General features: G+C 33.7%; 3 protein-coding genes across 3 annotated transcripts; all 3 read right to left on the bottom strand.

Moving 5' to 3' along the window:
• On the bottom strand, window positions 1-7,499 carry LOC132308576 (E3 SUMO-protein ligase MMS21). The gene is made up of 7 exons (XM_059806695.1): window positions 7,254-7,499; window positions 7,091-7,162; window positions 6,316-6,426; window positions 6,073-6,183; window positions 3,937-4,076; window positions 502-581; window positions 1-413 (listed from the first exon to the last, which is right to left on the bottom strand). The coding sequence occupies exons 1-7, from the start codon at window positions 7,347-7,349 to the stop codon at window positions 268-270; spliced, it is 756 nt and encodes a 251-aa protein (XP_059662678.1). The 5' UTR covers window positions 7,350-7,499; the 3' UTR covers window positions 1-267.
• Window positions 7,500-11,015: 3,516 nt separating this feature from the next.
• On the bottom strand, window positions 11,016-13,240 carry LOC132308575 (uncharacterized protein At4g28440-like). The gene is made up of 2 exons (XM_059806694.1): window positions 12,817-13,240; window positions 11,016-11,455 (listed from the first exon to the last, which is right to left on the bottom strand). The coding sequence occupies exons 1-2, from the start codon at window positions 13,055-13,057 to the stop codon at window positions 11,265-11,267; spliced, it is 432 nt and encodes a 143-aa protein (XP_059662677.1). The 5' UTR covers window positions 13,058-13,240; the 3' UTR covers window positions 11,016-11,264.
• Window positions 13,241-20,385: 7,145 nt separating this feature from the next.
• Window positions 20,386-22,701, bottom strand: LOC132309974 (probable aminotransferase TAT2). The gene is made up of 4 exons (XM_059808219.1): window positions 22,445-22,701; window positions 21,148-21,487; window positions 20,848-21,052; window positions 20,386-20,513 (listed from the first exon to the last, which is right to left on the bottom strand). Exons 1-4 carry the CDS (start codon window positions 22,699-22,701, stop codon window positions 20,386-20,388), a joined length of 930 nt encoding a protein of 309 aa, XP_059664202.1.
• Between the last annotated feature and the right edge of the window lie 1,208 nt (window positions 22,702-23,909).

The following is a 23,909-nucleotide window of genomic DNA, read 5'->3' as shown; positions in this document are numbered from 1 at the left end:
TTACTGAAAAATCAGAAATTCAACTCATCCAACTTTTGAGTTTGATTACATATGCAAAATATACAAAGAAGAAAACTAAAGATGAAGATACACTATATTGCAGATTCCAGAAGAGGGCAAAAAAGGGATTTTCTTTTTGGAGATGTGGGGTAAAAATACGTTTCTCCGAATCATAAAAGAAAGAATAGCCTATTAGTACAGGAGCTGAAGTGATCGTTTCATGGTCTTGATTTCACGTTGAAAGCTTACCTGTAGTTGAAACCCTTATTAGTTGTCGTCTTCGTCAAACTCAGTGAAATCTTCTATCACATTAGGCATAGCAGTTTGCTTGCTCATTGAGCGCATTTCTTCAATTTCAACAAGTAACAATGGGTCGCACACCACATTTTCTGCCTGCAGAATCTTGGGGCAACCTGAACAAAGAAAATATGGTCAAGGGTGAGGCAACAGCCCACCAATAGAATTAAGAAGTTATTACTAGCAAAAAGAAAAAAGAAATACCTGCTACAGGGCATAGCGTATTCTGGGACCTTATGTAGTGCATGATAGCCTTTTTTTCATATATATGCTTGCAGTTCATGCTGCATCGGTAGAAATAAAGAAAGCAGAACCAATAGAAGTAAGAGATAAAAGTTCGGTTTAACATTTTCATGCATTCTCAAATCTAGTAAATTTAGTGTTGGAATATAAATCATATGCTTGCACCCAAATAGTCATGGATGAGGCTCTAAGCCTCTAAGGAATTGTATTCAGATGAGAAACTTCATTTTGTATGGACAATGAATTACTTTAATGTGCATCATAAAGAACATAATGGATCATATTCATTTCATTTAGAGTGTCTGATGTGTCCCACTAGTATTTTTACTGGTTCTTGACTTAGTTTCCTAAGTTTTTTGCTTTAACAGACAGCCCAGCAATCTACATGCCAAATGGTATCACCATGCATTTCTGCAATTTAGTATCTACAAAAGTTTTTCTGATCTCGGTGATCTGCATTCCAAAATGCATATCTAAATTCCAAAACAAGTGCTATGCCTTAACATGATTATTTTCTACATAACAAGTTTCTCTAATAGTCGAGAGTGCTTTCTGGAGGCACTACGCTTCATTAATTATCAACCAATAAACAAGAATAATAGGAAGCACAGACACGGACACGGGGACACCACGATACATTAAATCTCAAAAAAATAGGACACAGACACAACAAGGATACGCCAATAAAATAATAATATAATTTTATTATATATAAAATATAATTAATTTTTTCTCAATTTCTCATTTCATATTTTTTTAAAAAAATAGAAGAGTCCAATGACCCAAATTTCAATCCACAAGTGTTATACTTGTGACCAACCAAGTGGTAAAAGAAGATAATATTGCATCTTCTCCCCTCTCTCTCTTCCTCACCCTCTTTCATCCACGGAGATGTCTCTCTCTCTTCCAGCCGTGCTTATCTCTCATCTCTTCAAATTTTTCATCTTTTATCTCACATATGGTCTCCCTCTTTGTTATAACCTTATGCATCCCTCCATCAACCGATTTGGATGACATTACTCTCTCTCTCTCTCAACTTTATCTACCAGAAATTTCAAGTCTCGTCTACCAAAAATTTCAGATCGAACAATCTTAGAGGTGGCAATGGAGAACATGATCTTGGCAAAGGAGAACACGATCTATAAATTTAGTTGTGTATTCCTAGGTTCGGACCCCTATTTTGGGGTATTCCCTTAGCATCTGAAATGTTGCTAAGGGTTTCTCACTGCTATTTGTGACTTGTTTGGGCTGCCGGTTTGTTAGGCAGTAATGTTGTTCGCCTTTGCCGTGTCTCCAGCAATTTTTATTGACTTGTTTGGGCTGTCAGTGTGTTCGGTAGCATTGTCTTCGTCTTTCCCGTATCTCCGGCAATTTTTATCAACTTGTTTGGGCTGCCAGTTTGTTCGGTAACATTGTCCTCGCCTTTGTCGTGCCTCCGGCAATTTTTTGTTGACTTGTTTGGGTTGTCGGTGTGTTCGGTAGCATTGTTCTTCGTCTTCTCTCTTCTCTTTTCATCATTCACACTTATTGTTACTCTTCATCTCAATGGCAAGTTGGGCATTCATGCTCTAACTTGAGGGGGAGTATTAAAGATTTAATGGAGGAATCAGTGGAGGAAAATCTTTCAGTAATAAATGTTGTTTCCTATTATTAAAGAATTGGTGTTACTAAAGGAATCAATGGAGAAAAATCCTCCTTGTTTCCTATTTTCTAATTCTTTCCATTCTCATAATTTATTCTCCTATATAAAGGAGCCTCCGCCATTATATTGTATATGAATTGAGAGAGTATTATAAAAGTGATATAGCCCTTTGGGCTCTTTATGTCGTGGATGTAAGCCTTGGTGGCTGAACCACGTAATATCTGTGTGATCTACTTGTTTTATTTATCTCTTCGCTTCCGTTTTATGGTTTACAACAGTATCAATTTATACTTTATACCATGATTCATATCTTGAATCTTCTTAATGAACTTTTTTCTTTGTGTAATATATATAGAGAATGGATATACATATATATATAGAATCATAGATATAGATATCATCTTCTTCTTCCATTATAAAAAAAGGTTCTACAGATAGATCCATGTCCGTGTCCTAGCATGTCCTCTAAGTGTCTGTCACATATTTATAAATATATATATATCTATATATTATTATATAGGACACTTCTTCAAGGTGTAGGACACGTGTCCAAGCCTTGGACACACGGATATGTTGCCCCCCAGCAGCACATAGGTGCTTTAGAGCAAGAATGTAATCTCACATTTAGAAATTAAAATCAGCTTATTGCATTTGGCATATCCAACTAAATTGGAATAAAGGTACCTTGTTCCTATTCTGATACCAAGCAATCCATTTCAAGTCACATTACAATAACAAATCCAACTCGCCCCTCCAACACACCCACCCGCCACACCAAAAATAAATAAAAATTTGCTAGGGGGGCATTGCTTGCTGCAATGGTGAAAGCCCAAACCAGCGAGTGTGAGAGTGCAGATTCGAGGCTTAAAAGAATCACTCCATGTAAAATGATACCAAAGGTTAGGTCTGTCTCCATTCTTCCCTTCCAGCACAAAAAGTAGGCAGGACATACACCAGTCAATGCTTTAAAAATATTGATAAATAGTGGTTAATTTATATTCTTTGGGCATGATAGCCTTTTTCTCTATGTTCATTGAAGCAAAAGAGAATACAACAACTTTTTCCCAGTTATAGCACTAGAAGTTTCCAATTGACTCCTCACAAACCCAAAGCCTAAAGGCCACTAAAGGTCATTGTTTGGTGTTGGTCCCATCCACACATGTTGGAAGGAAAAGACTTGGGAGACCTAACCTTTGACATAAAATTAAATTGCACAAAGTGGCTACTCTCATGTCCACACACCTGTCACCAAATCCAATACCTACCAAATAGAATTTTAAACATTTCTGTGAACTTCTTTATGTCACTCGAAGGGAATTTATATTCACTCAAACTGGACACGAGCATCTGCATAATCTCCTTGGCATATAGTGAGTGAACCGAGTGGTCAAAGCATTTGCATAATCTCCTTGGCATATAGTGAGTGGTCAAAGTCCCAAATATACAGATGTTGTTGTTGAAGGGAAAATAAATTTAAACCAGCCAAAAATTTGGAAAAATAAAAAAAATCTAAATTAACTCAAGCAAAAGGACTTGAAACAAGGTAACCTCTGTCGCCCATTCATAATCTAAGAAACAAGCTTAAAAAGTATGATTACATTTTATTGTTTAGATTAATTACCTATATATACCTTCAACCTATATTGATTTATGAGATCAAAATGGGTAGCCGGTAACCAGAACGATATAACGAAAATGCAAATCTCATCACTGAAATAAGAATACATGGAAGTGCTAGAAGACATGTATAATACCTGCGAACTGGATCTGACAGCTCAGTAACAGGCTTTCCACTTAATGGGCAAGTCATATTCAGAAGGTTACACTGTGTACTGGTCATTACAATATCCTCCTGCTCTTCACCTGGCATCGGCTGTCCTGCATGATGAACATTCTGCCATGCAGGAAAACAGTAAGAACTTTACCAAATTAGAAGTATACAATTTTGAAGATACCCTGAAAATTAGAGAATAAATATAATATTAATAGAAAGTAAAGTATTAAAAACTGATGAGTAATGTATAGGTAAAAAAAAAAAAAAAAAAAAAACAATAATGGTCAACAATATGCATTATGCAAGGAGAGGAAGGGGGAGAGAGAGGAAGAGTACTCCTACATCAGCTCTCTTGTGTACATATTGATAATATAACTGCAATAAGCATCCTAGAGCAACACTTTTCAATACATAATGATTATATAACAGCAATACTGGATTTAATCATCAGAAAATCAAGTTAAATACAGACCTTGAATCCTTCTACAAAAATGATAGAAGTCTGGTCAGTGGTTAATCACCTATTAGAAATTTTCCAGTAATCCTATCTCTTTGCAGACTACGTTTTACCAAAAACACAATGGAGAGTTAATTCAACCGGTGACACATGCAGCACACAGGCTCCTAAAAGAGGTTCCGTTGTCATTGACAATCTACCCCCAACTTCCTTAACAATAATCCATAAGACCCAGCAAGAAAATTTTAGCCCATTCTGTAGTTTATAGAACAAGATTAACAAATCAAGTTCCCATAACAAAATGCCAAGAAGGGATACGATTGACTTCAAAATAATACATGTTTCCAAGCACCACATATTATGTCGCACCCATGGTTTCACTTCTTTAAACACCTAATATGCTGTTCTAGTCCAACTGCTTTTTCGTTTATAAGCTGCCTAGTCAATTACTCTCTTAGGTCTCTAATGCCGGATCTGCACAACAAAATTTCCATTAAAGCCTTCTAAAAAATGCCTTTGTCACTAAGGCCCCATTGAACACAAATATCTTCGGCAACGCTATCTGAATCTTCAAAAATTTAAAGGAGCTGACATATCTTTGAACTCCTCAAATGAAAGACTTAAATACATATATTATACCAAGATTTGTTGGCCCCTCATCCCACAGAACATATGTTAATGGCAAAGAGTTCCATTGCCATTAGTCCACTTCTGACTTAATCAATACTTCATGTAAGTCGAGCAAAGGCTCAGCTAGCACTCATATTGAGGAATTTGTACATAAATTAATGCAGTCAAGCATACCAAGCCATGATATTAACATCCTACAAAAATATCACTGCGAGATCTACATTCATTATGTGCTGACAGTTTACTCCGCCTTTACTTCTTATTCTAGTGAGACTTCTCATCTAGTTCTACCACAGACGGTGATTCTCTATCGAAAAACCTTGGATAAAGATTAATGGATCACCACAAACATATGGTCTAGCAATGGAACACAACTAGATTATCTTCCCTGCTTCAGCGTCTTCTATGCATCTACAGGTACATGCACAACCAAGATCATAGGCAACAATATGCAGCAACAGACCACTGTCAACTTTTCAACCTGCCTTTCATAAGCCAGAAGTCTCAAATTATTTAGTCATATATATGACACAGTTTGTTTCTCCTTCCAGGGGGTACACTCATTAAGTGTTATAGACCAAGTCATGTTGGCTCCAAGGTAAACAAAAAGGAAATTAAAAAATAAAAAAACAAAAAATTACAGCATGTTTATAACATGAAAATTTGACAACCTTTACCAATTTTTTGGTACTTTTATCCATCAGCTAGGATCATATAAATTAAGCATGCTTAATGCAGATAGAAGTATTGAACTTATTATGGAATTCAATCAAATTAATTCTTCTATTAGCTAATTAATTCTTCCAAATTTAAAATAAAAGAATTACATATAACATTTTAACTCTAGTTTTTATTCATATGGATAATTCATATGGGCTTTTAACACCCAGTAGAAAAGGCAACCTAAAGCATAACTAAGAGTAACAGAAACCAGGACAAAAGTGCAACAAGTATGCTTATGTTTATAATTAGCTCAAATCCAAGCAAAACTAAAATTATTTTCCTTTTTGATTCTAGTGGGAAACATACCCAGATAGCTTCCCTAAATTGACGTAAAATTGGAAGATTTTGTGGAACCGCGGATGAACTAGCCTTGGACTTTGCAACCTCGTCATCAAACAACTTGTTAAAATCGGTTAGCTGCATTTCAGACATCCAACAGAGATGAGTTAAATAAAATTAACAAAATATTATTTTTGAAATAGGTGAAAGAAAATCCACCACACATATGAAGAAACTGTAAATGTAAGGGGAAAAAATAATAATAAGCACCTCTTCTCTAGGCTGGTAACCATTTCCAACCAATTGAATTACTGAGGAAAAATGCATACAATCTTCAGAAGTTTCCAACAACTGGATAACGCCATCTTCAAGTTCCTTCACCTGCAATGACAATCAGCATCTATTTATCTAAAACTCCAAAGTTCTCATCCTCCTCAAACTATTTTCATCATTTGACAAAAATATTTTATCCAATATTTCAATAGATGACATTCATCACCATTGTTGACTATGTTTTTTTACTCAAAACTAGGAACTAGTCTAAAACTTCAAAATAGGGTGTATCAGCACCTTCAAACTGGAGTTTATCAGTTAAAAGAAGTCTAAACAACCATCAGTTATAATAATAAAATCATCTTAATCTTAAAAGAATGGGAGTTTGCTACTACCCTTAAATCAGCAAAATCTGAAACCACAGCAGATAGTCAAATTCAACAGGGTTGACCAGTTACAACTACTAATTAATTTTAAAAATTAGGGCTATTCAGCTGAGAGAAACTCTAGAGTTATCTACAACTCCACAAACAATGGTTCACCAGCATCTTCTAACTAGAGTTCAACATCTTTAAGTATAAATTACTTAAGTAATTAAATAGAAATAAGAACAATCAGCATCGTCACACGCTGTATAACAACTAAAAATTTAGTTTATCAGATAACATATTAAACCCATGTGCATATGATCAAACCTAATCAGTTAAAAACTTCAAACCATCAAAAGAATCACAAGAAAATTTGGAACTCAAAAACTAGGGTTTATAAGTACCATTTGGGACTGATTATCTGTCTCCAAATCAACCGCGACTTCCTTCATCGTGATTATAGCTTTTCGGATTTCCTGAAATCAACAATCGAAAATCGATTCAATTATTTGAATCAGAAAAACAGAAGATTGATTAGGGCTAGGGTTTGAAGTAGGGTGAACTTACAGTAATGAGAGACTGATTGTCGGAGTAAAGCGTCGAAGCAGAAGATTTGATTCTTCCGGCACAGCCATTGTTGCGAGAAGAAGAGGTCGATGCCATTTAGTTTTGTGGGAAGCGTTTGGTCCTCGACTCTTCGTTAATGGCTCATGGGTTGGTTTGGTTCGCGAAGGTGTTTGGAGGGAAAGAAAACCAAATCAAATTCACGTGAGGTTCTAATTTGTACTAATACTCCAATTTTTAATAACTCTATGTAAAATTACTGAAGTGTTTGGTTTAATTTTTTTATTTCTATTTTTTTTTAATAAAAAACGTAAAAAACAAATTGAAAACTGGTGGTCCACATTTTCTGAAATTTTGTTTTTTAAACTTCTAGTTAAGAAAAAACAATTATATAACACTCTTTTTAAATTCTTTAAACTATTTTTTTTATTTACTGAAACTTTAAAAATGTTAAAAAGAGAACTATCCAGATAAACATATAGAACCTTTTTTTTTTTTTTTTTTTTTTTTTTTGTAGAGTTTTTTGTTTTTCAAAAGAATGAAAAATAGAAGAGAGATTTTTCTCAAAAATTGGTTTACATACAGTTTTCCAAAGATTGAAAAATTGCTTGAGATTGATGAAGAACCCTGTGCATTGAGTTTGAAAGAGGAACTGATAATTCTGGCAAATTATAATGCATGAATGATGAAAATTAAAATGCTTTAAATTCCTACTTAAACTTTATTCTGATAATGATTTTAGTTTAAGGTCGCGAGCCAAGAAAAAACACCACTATAATATGCATATAAAGTGTATAACTCCCAAAAAAATTCTAACATTTAATTTTTGAGTAAATAAGAACCTGAATGCTGAAATTGACTAAAGTGTTCCTCAATAATTAAAAAAAATAAATAAAAAAATAAATAATAATTGAATGTGAAATGAATAAAGTGCCCCTGTTTTTTTTCTTCTTCTTATATATACGGGTATGTTTGGAAGAGAATAATGCATTTTCAGATTTTTATATCTTAAGAATGTCGTGCAAAATTTGTAAGGAAACAATGACCTCAAGCTTTCTTTTATCATTTTTTCAAACTTAATACACTTATATACCAAAAAATTAGAAGTGATATTTGCCTAAAATTTAAACAATAAGGGTTCACTTTGTTCTTTAGTTAATTATGTTGTAGCATTTTTAAGAGCCTACACAATGTACCCAGTCGCTTACTATGCTCAAGTATGTGTAGAAATGAAAGTTGCTTAAAAATAATAATAATAAAGGACCATATGCTAAATGATTTAAATTGTTGATTTAAAACTTCCATCAAAGCTTTAATGTTATGAAAAATATCAGCATACGAGATTTATATTATGAAAATCAAAATAATTGGACATTTTTTAAGCATTCGATTAGCATTTGTAGCTTTTCAACAAATTTTAAATGACTCAAATTTAAATTCGATGGCAAAGAATATTCCTCTAATTCATGTTTATTTGATTACTTTTGCACCATGTATTAATCAGATGAATATTGTTAATTTCGTCACACTACAGTCTGATTTAAAAAATCAATTACTTAATTATAACATAATGCCAATTGCCAAACCATAGAGTCCCCTTTGCAATTTAATTATCCTATTATGATCAATGTAACAAAAACTTGAATGTGTCTCTGAGAGAAATAAATGAGCAATTAATTAATATAATCTCAGTTAAATCATAAGCTGTTGAATTTAAAATTCAATAGTACACATCATGCATCAACCTCAAAGGCATAAAGCTCACTAATTAACAAATCCACTAAACATACGTAAAAAAAGAAAAACAAGCCACTGTACTAGTCCTGAGAATATTAAAGTTCATATATATATATATATATGTGTGTGTGTGTGTGTGTGTATATATATATATATCATGTACTGATCAAACTCGAGTACTGACGATACATTCTAGCGCGCCCATGTACATAAAGAAATTATACATAAAATACAACAAAAATGAAAATAATCAGCAAGGAACCAAACTAATGAATTTTCTGAGTATAGTTACAGGAAGCTTCACAAGGGACATTGCCATATTTACAATCGCAGCACAACATATGCAACAAGGACATATGCAGCTCACAACAGCCCTGCCATTCAATATATATAACAATCAATTAATATCACAATAATCAACTGCAAACTTAATAATGTAATTAAGGAGAAATAAATTAAACTAAGATAAATGCATTAATTTTTTTAGACTCTAGTTAATGCATCATGCATAATATATATATATATATATATATATAATGCCACACATATATAAATGTAGAGGGAGATTATAAGGAAATAAAAATGATTGTTAGAAAAATCAGAAAATTAAGAAAATAGTTTGACAAAAGGAGGAATTTATATGTGTGTGTGTGTAAAGTTGTATATATATATGTATGCAGAGAAATAATACAAACAAATTCGTCGGAAAAAAAAAAGGTCAATGGAAAAAAAATTACCCGATAACCCAAATAACAGCGCCCACAACAGATAATACAAGAGCAATGAGAGCAAAAGGCAAGCCTAGCAGGAATGCCAATGGCCTGCAAGCCATTCTTTTCCTTTTCTTTGTTAATTTTCTCTCCTTTCAAATTCCAGAAGAAAATTATGTTTTCATGAATGTCTGTGTACATGTGTGTGTTTTTGTGTGTATGTGTATGTGTCTGTAAGAGAGGGAGAGAGAGAGATGACACAACCGTTTCTTATTATGGCAGATTACAAATAAGCAAGGCAACTGTATTTTCGCGGCAATGGAGTTTCGTCCACGATATTTATGTTGACAAGATTAACCTTGAAAATTCATTAAAATGTCCCCAAAACTTCCAAGACCCCTTTGGTAATTTTGGTAACTTCAAAAAAAATATATATATATATATATGTATATGTGTATGTATTATTTTAATGATGAATTCCGTTACTGAATTCTATGCATATTCCTTTTTACTCTTTATACCAAATGGGCAATAGGCAATAATACCAAGCTGGTACAAAAAGTCTGGTGTGTGATTTTGTTTAACCTAAAAAATAATAATAAAAAAATCTTCCTTGACTAACTCTACCTTGTGAATTTTAGTTCTGTCCTTCATCTTTCGAATTTCAGTATTTTAACTAAAACTGTTTTTGAAAAACTGCTTCCATCTCAACAAGCATATATGACATGGAATGCCTATCAAAGAACAAGAATCCTCAACAAAAATTTGAAAATTGAGGTAGTTTTTCCAACAAAAATGGATCTTTACATTTTGTTCTTGTTGTTGTTTTTATTATTATTTTAATAATGAAAAACTGAACTTATCAGCTATGAAAATTTGTCATTGCACATTGCAGAATGATTCAACAGGCAAGAAGTTTATAATAAAAGTGAATCAAATTAATTTTAAACAACTTCCTTTTTATTATTCAAAGAGTAATGACCACGAGATGACATGGTTACCAACATAGCAAAAAAAAAAAAAAAAAAAGAAATCTAGTATAGCGCAGGGCACTAAAAACCCCATATATATGATTTACATTAAAATTATGTTTTAATCAGAAAAAAAATATTGTTTAACCTAAAAAGTTAAAGAAAATGACAGTATTTTCAACAATTTTTTCCTGAATGTATTTTCAACCCTTTGCCTGGCAAAATGCGCATCAAATGGCTTGGCCAGAATTTTTTTTGTTAAATTCGATACAATAGCCTGTAAAGACGATCTTTCTGCCATTGCATGTACATAAATGAACCAAAAAGGCACACCAGGAAGGAATCCATACATAAGCAAAGTATTTATAAGCCAAGATACCACATATCATTAACACGAAATCTTTCTTAATATCTTAGTAATACTGAAAGAAATATCATTTTGTTAACGAGTTTCAAACTCTCTGTTCTACCGGGTAAAGAAAAGGAGTAACTACAGCAGCACGACATTAACAGAACTTAGAATTAACATCAACTAATCCGGCCTTTAGATATCCGAGCTTCCCCATATCTCTATATCAGCTGCCAAAAGATCACAGTCAATCAGCTGGGACATTCACCAGCTCATACTCAATCAAGGAGAGATTGTTGTCTTCTTTAACTACAAATGTGACAGGTTCAGTGACCTCAATACGGCCCCATTTATCAACTGCTAGTCTCATGGCTCCCTTAAACATGTCAATTTTTGCATTACGGAGGATGACAGTAGATTCCGGCTTCATCAAATCAACTGGGCAGAAAAAATAATAAAAGAAGAAACCTAGACTGGATTAAAATACAAATTAATTTTAACAAATCCCAAAGTTTCTAGTGCTTTCGACAGTGGTGAAAAAAGACAATTGGGTATTCCAACTGAATATTGAAGTATTTAACCATTTAGAAAGTTTCAACAGAACAGAATGCAACAAGGGCGTTACTATAGAAGGGAATGTGAACCTAGAAAACAGTTTATCAGTTATCACAAGTCTTTGCATCTATGTATAATTGTGAAAATGATATCCCTTAACACACAGCTTGCTAAAATCAAGTACTTGTTTCATATGCATGAGCTAAAGAAGTAACGATGATGTTATAGTATATACAAGTTAATATATCAAGGTTTATCAAAGAAAGGAATAATTAGGTAAAATTTGAGACTTTTTTTGGATTTTAAGAACAAATCATAAGGAAATTCACAAATACATCATTTGCTATTAACAAAATTATCAACAAGCATGACCGGGATTTGATATAACAGTTAAATACAAGTTTAAGTTCACAAAGCTTTCCAAGAATATGTTAATGGCTTCCTGCCAAAGTAAAAAGTAAATATTAGAAAATGAGAAGATTTATTTATTGTTTTTTTTTATAAGTGAAAATGAGAAGAATTTACAAAAGCATTTATTTTGTTTAGTAAAATACATAAGCAGGCAAGTGGAAATTCTTCCTAAAAATAGTGTTCTAGTCAATTGTTCACAAGTAGGCCTGTAGTAATTAGAAGAAGAAGAAGAAGAAGAAGCAGCAGCAACATATGTGGCATATGGCTTTGCAGGAGGAGAGGTATCCGAATCAGAAAGAATATTGAATTTCTTATTACAAGCCATTCCATCTTTTCACAATTAAATTTTGCATATTTCCTAAACCTTATAGTTCTACTGAATTTGAATGTAAACTTTTGTTTGATATTATCATATTGTAGAAATGATCAACCCACAGCTTTGATTAAATAAAATTTAACATTATACCACCTATGAATCAAGATAATCAAAGCAGCAAAATAACCAGAACAATGTTTCCAAATCACAATGTCACAAATTGCATAACAATCAACATTTCCTCCCATTCAACAAAAATAAAAAACATAATGACCTATCAAGCCATTCTAAACAAATCAAATATTTAAATAAATAAAGGTTCCTCAATAGAACAATTTCTAACTAGGGTTTCACTCCACAAATTTAAATGTCAAATCATATTATTCCTTCCACATGTAAGTAACTCAAAACATATGAAAGACGAAACCACATTATAATTAAGATCAATTTCTAGGGTTCCAAATGGCCCAAGAATGCAGCATTATAATCGATTGCAGAGAAAAACAAAATTATATACCTTGATCATTTCGTGCAGTGAAGAGGATCGCGCCGGTTTCATCGCCGACGAGACATTCGGAAATGCGAGTGTTGCGGAGGTGCGGAGACACAGATCGGCCCTTCTGCAATACAGCGTTCGAATTCAGGACCTTCACGACGAGCGTGTGACCGTTGGTCCCCGGTTTGAGGTTATCGACCTTCGTGAACACCGGCTTTCTCAGCCCTGGTTTCGCACCGCTCTGCTGTGCGTTCGACGCCATTGATAACTGAAAACCCTAACCCTAGCCCTAAACTTAATTTCAACGAAAATGGAACGATCTCTCGCCCCTCTGTCTCTCTCTCTCTACTATCTGCTTTCCCTTTCTTGTCTCTTTCATATCCTCCACGACTCTCACTCTTCATATTCCCTCTCCAATTGTTACTATTTTTGGAACTCTGTCCTTTCGGCTTTCTTTACCACATTTAGCATTCGGCATTTGACTCGTAGTGGGCTGAGCTGTGGCCCATTATCATTCACCTGATGGCTTTAGATTGGTCCACAAATATTCACTTCACTCCGTTTCAAATGACAACCTTAAGCATTATCACGTCAATAGTTTTTACGAGTCCCATCAATTATTTAAAATTTCTAAATTTTAATTATGGCATGTACTTTAATGGTACATTTTTGTTCTGCAAATATATTAATATTTTAAATTTTAATAAATTTTATTTTTAAAGTTTTTTTTAACAGTTATATCATACAAAAAATTTAAATAATACAATATTTATTAGAATTTATAAAAATCAAACAATAAAATACGATATGAATTTAAAAATAATAATAATAATACAATACCATTATTAAAATCAATTAGGAAAAACAGAACAATCATATGAAAAGTTTGGGATAATTCTATGAAAAGCTTGAGTTACTGCGTAAACGTATAGATTCTAATATTTCATTTTGGCGTTTAATTAGCAATGTTTTTGCGGCTTGTGTTGGCATCGATTCTGGATCTGTTTTCATGATTGACATCTCTTCAGCTATTTGTTTGTTTTGAATCTCTCTTAGTTTGCTTTGAAGCTCTAGTTGTTTGGTCTTTTCTTTATCTGCTTTGCGTGACTCTCGTGTTATTTGAGCGGTTTCAAGACTTTCAGATTTAGTTTGATAAAGGGTTGTTACGTGATCGAATTTGCTAATGAATTCATTCTATAATTGGTAAGAACATTTATCCTTATTTCGCCTCTGTTTCGCTGTTTTTCATCCTTGTGGTCGCTGACATTTTTCAACATTCGTCGGATCATTTTCACCTATGTGCATCGATCCTTTAACCGAACTTGGTGTTGTTGTTGGGTTACTTGATTTTTTTTTTTTTGTAATTGGATGCCGATTTTTTTTAACAATGTAAATGTCATTTATTGTTTCTCTTCAAAATGTTCCAACAACTGTCAAACTTAAATTTAGTGTTATTTTGACAAGTGAACAACTCTTTGGCTGTTATCATCTTACAAAAAAAAAAAAAAAATCAATAATTATTAGAAAACAAATCTTTAAAATATTTATCAATTAAAATTAATATAGTAAATAACTTACCTTATACTCATTGTCTTGCCCACTAGGGTGATTCCTTCGATATGGGTCATGCATCCAAAAAATTTGATAATCATTTATTGCATGAAGGACCAATGATTCAAGCAGGCGTTACTAACTCTTTTAGGTGTACCAGTACCACTAATGTGTTGCTCAAAACTTTCATAAATTCAGCCCCATAACGTTGTTTTTTGTTAGTTTGAACCGATGCCGCATCAGAGCTAATGGCCATACACGCATAACATAAAGCCTCATCTTCAGCCGTGGACCAATTAGGAGGTTGACTAACCATTAGCTTTCTGGGAGGTTGGGAGTTACCGGATTGTAGCACTTCAGTAAGAATGTTGGAAATTTGAGAAGGTTAATGAGACAGAAATTGAGATTCTTCTCTAACAAATTGTAAGAAGGGATCAAAATTATCATTTGATTGGTTGAATTGGGAGTTGTAGTTGTAATATGGTGGTGGAGGATCCATGAAATTGAAATTAAGTAAAAAATATAAATAAAAGATTGAGAAAATGACTTAGTGGTTAAAGTTGTAAGTTGAAGAGTAGAGAATATAGATGGGTTAGATATGAAGTGAATGATAGTAGGGGTTGATGTATTTATAGTGAAAAAATAAAAGGTTTTTTTTCAATATATATATATAATTATTTTTTTAAAAAAATATGTTTTTGTGCCAATATAACTTTTAAAACACTATTTGGGTCAGTCAAATAGTGCCTAAAAGGTTATAATGTCGGTAGAAATATTGAAAACTTAAAATAAAAAAAAATTTAAAAAAAAAGACGAATATAACCCAAAAACCTGAATTTTGGATATTATTTCAGCCAAACACACCCTTCAAAACAGTAGTTTGGGCTAAAGCAATAAGTTGGGCCACACAATCAGATAGAAGGTGCATTACTCTACTCTCTCTCTCTCTCATTATCTCTATGCCGTTGAGAGTGGTCCACCCACCTCATGCAAGCCACGTGTCGAGAATTAATCAAATACCGATCATTGATTTTAGTCTCGAGTGTTTATTTGATCTGTGAATTTGTATAATCAATTTTATAGTCTTTTAATTTGGTGGCGGTTTTATGAAGCATGAGGTAAAGAAGTAACGATGATATAGTATATACAAGTTAATACATCAAGGTTTTTCAAACAAAGGAATAATTAGGTGAAATTTGAGACTTCTTTTGGGTTTTAAGAACAAATTAGAAGGAAATTCACAAATACATCACTTGGTATTAACAAAATTATCAAAAAGCATAACGGGGATTTGATATAACAATCAAAATACAAGTTTAAGTTCACAAAGCTTTCCAAGGCCAAAGCAAAAAGTAAATATTAGAAAATGAGAAGAATTTGGCCCTGTTTGGTATCTGTTTTACTTCATGTGTTTTTGTTGCAGGTTCGTTACGGTACTCAAAAGTGGCCCAAAGCATGTTTGGTTCTTTATGTTTTGTTTGGAACAGTTGTAAAACATTTTAAGAAAAAGGCCCAAAACTTGAAAGACCAAAATGGTGTTTTTAAGTTGTTTCAGCACTGTTTGCCTACTTCATGCACTAAAGCGGAGGAAGTAATTCGGCTAAACTTAGAACACTCTACAACAAGTATAAAGGCGACGCTTAAATATTTTAGGTCATTTTGCACCCCAACTTTCTCTCTCCTCCATCCATGTTCTCTGTGGCGATTTAGGGCGATTCGACTATACAGTGCTTGGGTTCTAAAAACTTCGATCAATTCAAGCCTTTTTGCTTAAAACCACCATCGATCTAAAGCTCTTTACACTTTCCGTTGAAGAAGAAGCCAGGTTTGACCCATTTGGTTTAACTTTGTTCGATTAAGTTCAACATGTTGACTGTTTTTCTATATTTTTTTTAGTTTTTTTGTTGGAAATCCATAGATAGTGTGTAAATATTCTTTGATTTTGGAGGTTTTTTTTTTTAAAAAAAATTGATTTTTCCTGAAAACCGTAATTTTTCTTTCAGTTTTACGAACATAAAACTCTTCTATATTGTTAGATTTGAGCTTATATTTGAAGGGAAACCAATATTTGCAGAAACCCTAAATTTTTCTTTCGGTTTTTGGATTAATTACCACAACAGTGTTGTGTTGGAACCTAATAATCTTATATTTGTATAAATTCTAAATTTTTATTTCAGTTTTTTAGATTAATTACCACAATAATGTTGTGGTGGAGTCTATTGTTCAATTTGATTTGAAAATTTGAGATACAACTTTCTATTTTAAAGCAACTGTACATTATTAGATTGTTAATAATGAATCTTGATTTACTATCACCTGAATTCACTTTTTCAATAAAAGATTTGTTTAAGTGAATTTCTTATTAAGTTGTGTGTAACCTTCTACAATGTATCTGTATTCCTATCTACAGTATGGATGTATGATTGAGGTTAAATTTCTTAACTACTGAATTAGAACTTGACATATAAAGAACAATGGAGACCTTTTGTCATTTTGCAAAATTCTTGATTTCTCTTTTGCTTGTTAAAAGTGGGAACCAGGAAAGGCGCATAGGAATATAACATGTAACAATTTGATTTTTTGATATTGCATACTGATTGGTGTACAATATGATCTGTCGATATTGATAACAGTGCAGTATAACATGTTGAGTTTCTCTGTACCATGTTTTTATCATGGTTGGTATTATGGAACTATGTGATTGCAAATTGTCATAGTAAGTTTGTAGCAATCTAATAGTCTTTTCCTTGGGCAAAATAAAGTTGAATATGGTTAGAATTTAGAAGGAGCTCTTCCTTGTCATCCTTGTAGCCCTTTAATAAGGTTCTAAAGGTTTAGCTTTGATCATTTGCAACCACTTCCCCTGGGGCTCCCATGCTTGATAAATAGTTCAAGGATGTACCTGGGTTCTAGTCTCCACAATTGAGTAGAATAGTGGGCTAGAATATTTATTGGCAGTTTCCACTAAATTACCTCCGACATGGCTGCTGATATCATAAACATAAAATATGTTTTCTCTATCCTTTTTGGGTCTAATGTAATTTGAACTCTCTTTCAAGTGTTGCGCGATTCACGAGTGATACAATTTATAGCTAATGTGTTTCCTTTTCTTAATAAATTGTCGCACGTTGCTTCTAAAATGTAATTTTTTTTTTATTTATAATATAAGTGGGTTGTCTAAGTGAATGTTTGAACATTAATAGGTTAGTCTATATGTTCTAGTCAAAATATATTATTTTTGTCGTTATTAATTATAGTATTGTTATTAATATGTTAGATGGATATGAATGTTGAGAATGTGGAACAATGCGGTTATTATCTCACAATTGAAGGAGAAGTGGCTGAAGTTACGAAGGATGAAAAATTGTTATGGGATAAGTCACTCATTGAAAAATTTGTGAATATTATGGTGGAAGAAGTTATGATTGGTAGTCGTAGTGGCACAACATTTAGTAAAAGTGGTTGGAATAATTTGATTGTAATGGCTTGTTGCACATTACACAATTTCATTAGAAATCAGTATCAGCCTGATGATTTATTTAATGGTGACGATCCTCCTCAAAGTGATGGTGAAAACGATGAGATTGTTGAGCATGTGCCTCCAGCTCAGCTTCGAGAAATGGATCAGTTGTGTAATACTATTGCTGATCGAATCTGGAATTCTCTTGGGCACTCTTGATCTTCCTGAAACTGATGGTATGTTTTTTCTTTTATTTGTAATATATTTGTTGGTATTGTGGGCTTGTAATATATATATGTAATACATATCATATTTGCTCTTACTATTTTGCTTTTATTACTGTTGATATTATTGTTAATATTTTTCAACTTAAATTCTACCATTACAGATGTGAAGTGTGTTGATACTCTCTTGAAGGTGATGTGTGCTGTTATGAAGATGGCGTGTCCTACTATTGAAGCTTGTTCCATGGAAGTGAAATTTGTGTTTTTGAAGTATGTCTCCTGTAAGGAAAACATAAGGAAATATCTTTTTATTTGTTAACCATCTTTTTCTTCGTTTTTTAATCCTATTGTTGAAATTTGTAAACAATGAAGTGAATTGTGGTTGAACTTTGAATTATATCTCCTGTTTAATTTAATCTCCTGTTTAATTTGTTCTCAATTTCTTTGTCATTTTTCCTAATACAAAAGAATGAATATGATTTGAGAAGCTTCCATTCTAGCAGGGTGTTTTTTTTTTTTTTTTTTTTTATTTTATGTTATGACTCCTTGATAGATGTTTTGTGAAGTTTAACTTCAAATAGATAGATTAGAAATGAAAAAGGTGATCTTAAATTGTCTCATTTTTTAAAGGTTTGTTCTTATAGAACACTACGTCTTGCAGGTTTTGAGTGGAGAGCAAGAATTGTCAGAGCTTGCCAGAGCATCTGGATTTAAATCTGATGATTTAAGTCAACCTAATTAGATTCATCCACTGCTAAGTATATAGGTCATGTACGGCTCCTGGATCGTCTATGGCACCACGCTTTGAGTGACTTTGTAAAACCACGCTTTGAGTTCGTAATGAGCCTGTTGTTGATGTCCATCTTCTTTTCATTGAGAACAAACTAGGACTATGAAATGAGTTTGAATGAGTTTGTTGTTCTTTATAAGTGAATTAGACCATTTTTTTTAATAAGTAAATTAGATCATTTTTTATAGATGAAATTTGAAGTTCAAGCCTTCACACGGCAATATGCAAATTTATTTGAAGACAGAAAATTTGGTTGCAAGAGCAAAAAAGTGGAGAGAAGGAAAGCAAGTTGAGGAGTTTTGCAGGGCTGCTTGGGTGATTCATTTAGGTCTCCAGCGATAATATTCTGAATTCTTTGTTGATCGTATTTCACCAATATTCTGATTAATAATTCAAACTGTTAATATAATAAAAAAGTGAAATGCTACGTACCACTTTATCAAATCAAAAGGATCCAATGTGTGTATACTACAAGTCAGAGAGTAGTTTCAGTAATAAATATTACCAACTCCTGTCTTAATCTTGTTCAGTCATCTTAGAAGCCTACCCTGTAAAGAAAAAAATATATAGACTATTTATATAGAAATAAATTTATAAATAAATTTAAAAACAATGATAACCAAACATGGTGTTTTTTTTTTTTTAACAAGAATTGGAGTTACCAAACATGTTTTGTTTTCAAAATTCTTGAAACGCATGGCTTACCAAACATGTTTTTTATTTTTCTGTTTCCAACATTTCCACAATAAAACATCGTTCCCAAACGTGTTTCCGATTTTTGCCAAAACACTCCAATAGTAAAAACACTATTTCTGTTTTAACCAAAAACAAAATGCATGCCAAACAGGCCCTTTACAAAAGCATTTATTTTGTTGAGTAAAATACATAAGCAGGCCAGCGGAAATTCTTCATAAAAATAGTGTATTCTAGTCACTTGTACACAAGTAGCAGCGGCAGTAGCAACTAATGTGGCATAGGCTCTTTGCAGGAGGTGACATATCCGAATCAGAAAGAATGTCGAATTTCTTATTACAGGCCATTCCATCTTTTCACCATTGGATTTTGCATATTTCCTTATCCTTATAGTACTACTGAATTTGAATATAAACTTTTGTTTGATATTGTAGAAATGATCACACCACAGCTTTGAGGAAAATAAATTTAACATTATACAACCTATGAATCAAAATAATCAAAGTAAATTAATAATAAATACGAAGAAGAAGTAAAATATGTGCATTGAGCTAGCTGTTTTATAGGCTTTTAGTTTGCAATCAGCTGTTATAGCTCTGTGGAGACTATAGCACCACATTGGCCGGCCTATTTCTGGTTCCAACAAGCTGGTGCATTTTCAACTTCAGCCACAGATCCGAACTTCACTTGCATCCCAATCAACAATTGGTTTCACACAGCGCTGGGGCATTGAAAATGCTTGATTCTTACCTGCTTGTTAGAGACTGAAAAATTAATTCATACAAATTACACAAACGAATCTACAAGATGTAATACAATGTTCAATTAATTAATAGAGCAGAATTTGAGCGGCAGATAGTTAACATAAATTATTAGTGTTGTTTTGGCTGATGCGAGTGACGTTGACAGAAACACTTTATCGTTCCGAAAGCTTCTTCAAGGGAAGATGGTTCAACAGCAAATGTGATCCTGAGCCAAGTTTTCAGACCCACGGCTAATCCTGCAAAACCATCATTTCATCCGTTTAGAGTCGCTGAAAATCAAAGATTGCTTCCAATTTGTCTATAAGCATTGACTTCAGATGTGTCTGTTTTCGTCACAAAAATTATTTTTAATGGATCAATTCAAATGTGTATAATTTTCAGGTAAAGAAAAAACAGTAAGCGCGCAGAGTCTAAGATTAACTTAAATCAGTGACTGGTGAGATTTGGTTCCACTAAGAGTAAATTTCTGTTTTTAAAGTGTAAATTCTAATTCTGCTAGGTATTATCAAGTATTGCAGCACTTATACAAATAATATACAAAGGTTAGTAACATTGCTTGTTTTGTCTCACCTGGAAGAATGATGACAGATTCTTCTTTGGCCAGCTTGAAACAGAAGTCAATATCATCGCTAATGTCTTTCAGCAGCGATGGATTTAGCTTCACCTGTATTGCAAAAACTCCCATTGGCATAAAAGGTGTAGCTCCGAAAGCAAGGTGACCATAAACTTCATCAGATATTACAATAATTTTAAGCTTCTTTGCAGTTTCAGCAATCTGACATCAGTACACAAATTAATTGAATATGCAAAACCAGTTGGAAGTAGAGAATTGCAAATGCAGAACACAAAAGCCCTGTTCTAAGTTCTAACCTTGTTCAAATGCTGGTAAGTGTAGACATTGCCACAGGGGTTTCCGGGATTTATGATTACCATTGCAACGGTATTATGATCTGCAAGAGCTTCAATGGCATCAAGATCAACCTCCCCGCTCTTCTCAGGAAGAAGATCAAAATGCCGAACTTCAAGATGTGTAATGGCTGCACTAAGTTCATATGTGGGAAATCCTGGTCTTGGAAGCAAAATGTTTGCACCAGGTCGGGATAGAATTGATAATGCTACATCGATTGATTGGGTGCAACCAACTGTGACATAAACATCGTCAGGTGACAACTTGTATGGAAGTTTATGGGACAAATGATCAGCAATTGCCCTGTTTACAGGGGAAAAAAAAGTAGCAAAATCAACTCCAGAGAAATCTCAACCATATGAAACTGAAATTAGATAAAATGAACATCATCTAATATGAGGGTTGGCATGAAATTAGACCTTTAAACACTAAACTGAAATGTAAAACAGGGAAAAAAAAAATGTTTGTTGTTAAAAGTAAAAAATAAATATTAGGGGTTGTTCGGCTAATGCATTTGTTTTGTGTTTTTTGCTTTTGCTAGTGTACTGTAGCGAAATAAAAGTACAAAGCATATTTGGTAACGTTTGCTTTCATTTGAATAGTATCGAAACCTTCCGAAATTGAGGTAAAAACCGGAAACATAAAAATGATGTTTTTGTGTACTTTCTCACTGTAGCAAGGCACTGTTCAAAAAAATAAAAATCTAAAATGACATTTTTAACTAGCCATTCAATTTTTTAAACCTGCAACACTTTTTACTAAATATGTTTTCATATTTTTGCTTCTAAAAATCCTACAACAAATTTACATTACCAAATAAGCTTCCAAATACTCTAAAGCAAAAATATCACTTCTGTTTTGGGTCAAAACAAAAACGATTACCAAACGGGGTCTAAAGCATAAAATAATTGCAACAACAAGAGTGTCAAAAAAATAAAATAAATAAAATACTAATGCTAGATAACAATAGCATTAGAATATAAATTCAATAGGGTTCATGAAAGGGGACCAACTATGATTTTGGCCAAGAAATGATGAGCAAAATGACCACAAAGAGCTGGACTCTAGCATTATTAATGTATATGTGTGTCTTACTTACATATACATTAATAATAATAAGCAATATTGGGATGATAATATTCAAAAATATTGGAAACGATCTATGTCCATAATACTAATTAACCCTCTAAATAAAATCCCAATTTGTGTGTATATTTATTTCTATACAGAGAGAGATTTAAAAAGAAGAGTTATTATTACATTCTAGTCTGAGGAAGACCAACAATGGGCGCATAACCATTGAAGTTGTGAGAACGAAGAGCAACTGCAACAGCAGTGGTGTGGAAGCATGAATAGGCAGATGGGTCACCCCTACCCAAATAACTGACCCGCCTATTGTCATTAGGATCCACATTGGCCAATAACAACCCAATAATGCCTTTAATGGTGATATTAGAAGGCGTCTCAAGCTCTTGCCCATTAGCTCCATTTACCCAATTCTTTCTACCATTTTCCATCTATGAGTGTTGAAGGTGTTTCGTGAGTAGGATTAGAAGATCACGTAAGCCAAGAATCTTGAGACCAGTATCCAAGTGGAGATCCAAGCAACACAAGGAACTCTTAGAGATTAAGAAAGGGAAGGCTGAACTCGGTACTGCGTGAGCTCGAGCTTATCAACAAATAGCTATTAATGTGGTTGTTGTGTGTTTTAAAGGCTGATTAACACCCCTATTTATAGCGTTTACCTCCTCGGTCAATGTCTCTTAGTCCTTTGGGTGAGCCAAGGGTTCTGGGGTCTCTCCTTCTGACAAATGAGACATTGGTGGACGAGCCGTGATGCTTTGCCCCCCAGTCAAAAGATGTAATGGCACTCCATAATTAATATGGGTCTTATCAAATGTCTTTCGCAATTAATGCATTCTTTATCCTTCCTTACTCGAGCTTGGGTACCAAGTATCCTTTCCCCCTTGTGTTGGCCTCGAACTGAGGCGAGCCCTTGGGTCTCAGCCATCTGTGCACATGTTCTCAGATTCCCGAATTCCAAAGGGAGAAGGCCTTCCTCGAGGTCCTGCCTTCATGACCTCGCAAAGCTTTATCCCAATTTATAGTTCGAGGTCCCCAATGGCCAAAAGAGGAGACTCGCAAAGCAGGTTAGTCGAGGTTGCCATTTTCAGAAGGCAACCTCGATCGAAACAGGGGGGGTGGGGGGGAAGGAGCCCATCCAACTAGAGCGGGGCACGTCTACAGAAGAAGAAGGGTAGCGACCCCTTCCTTGGCCAGTGAGACCAGTTATAGGACGAGTAGCTCGAGAATATTGTCCTTATTGTAGGTACGCCAAGTAGGAGTTGGCCAGTTATACCTATTTTGCAGAGGTGGCGCCATCTAAGCAGCTATCGTGGCGCGGTCATCAACAGTGAGATGCAATGGTTTTGATCTCTTTCTATTCCTTGAGATTAGAACTAGAAGGGAGATCGAAAATGAATATATGAACAAAGTTGCCAGATAATTAGATAGAGTTCACGTTCAAGGCCACTAGTTGAAGCTCCAGAACTCTGCATGGCAACAGGGTCGACCATCAAATAAAAAACAGGGGTCCATCACCCATGTGTTTCTGAAATGTCTAGTACAATCAGGACCCAGATGTTTATTTCATACACATAAAATATTCGACTGGTATCTCATCTACCTCATCTTCCTTACTTAATATTCAAGCCTCCGTAAACAT

Source organism: Cornus florida, unplaced genomic scaffold (assembly GCF_030987335.1).
Source record: "Cornus florida cultivar Cherokee Brave unplaced genomic scaffold, ASM3098733v1 CherokeeBrave_3.0.0_Hap2_Chr05, whole genome shotgun sequence".
NCBI lineage: Eukaryota > Viridiplantae > Streptophyta > Magnoliopsida > Cornales > Cornaceae > Cornus > Cornus florida.
The sequence above is the reverse complement of the archived record's forward strand: the minus strand, read 5'-3'. Positions and strand labels throughout refer to the sequence as shown.

Bases quoted from the DNA above. Each gene is read 5' to 3' on its own strand.
- LOC132308576 (XM_059806695.1), bottom strand. From the start codon at position 7,349: ATGGCATCGACCTCTTCTTCTCGCAACAATGGCTGTGCCGGAAGAATC. The intron at 6,184-6,315 runs GTGCTTATTATT...TCTGAAATGCAG, and splicing joins GTTACCAGCCTAGAGAAGAG to CTAACCGATTTTAACAAGTT. The intron at 414-501 runs GTATTTCTTTTT...TTCTTTGTTCAG, and splicing joins TACGCTATGCCCTGTAGCAG to GTTGCCCCAAGATTCTGCAG.
- LOC132308575 (XM_059806694.1), bottom strand. From the start codon at position 13,057: ATGGCGTCGAACGCACAGCAGAGCGGTGCGAAACCAGGGCTGAGAAAG. The intron at 11,456-12,816 runs GTATATAATTTT...TTTTCTGCCCAG, and splicing joins CACTGCACGAAATGATCAAG to TTGATTTGATGAAGCCGGAA.
- LOC132309974 (XM_059808219.1), bottom strand. From the start codon at position 22,701: ATGGAAAATGGTAGAAAGAATTGGGTAAATGGAGCTAATGGGCAAGAG. The intron at 21,488-22,444 runs GTAATAATAACT...CCCTGTAAACAG, and splicing joins GGTCTTCCTCAGACTAGAAT to GGCAATTGCTGATCATTTGT. The intron at 20,514-20,847 runs GTGAGACAAAAC...ATGGTTTTGCAG, and splicing joins ATCTGTCATCATTCTTCCAG to GATTAGCCGTGGGTCTGAAA.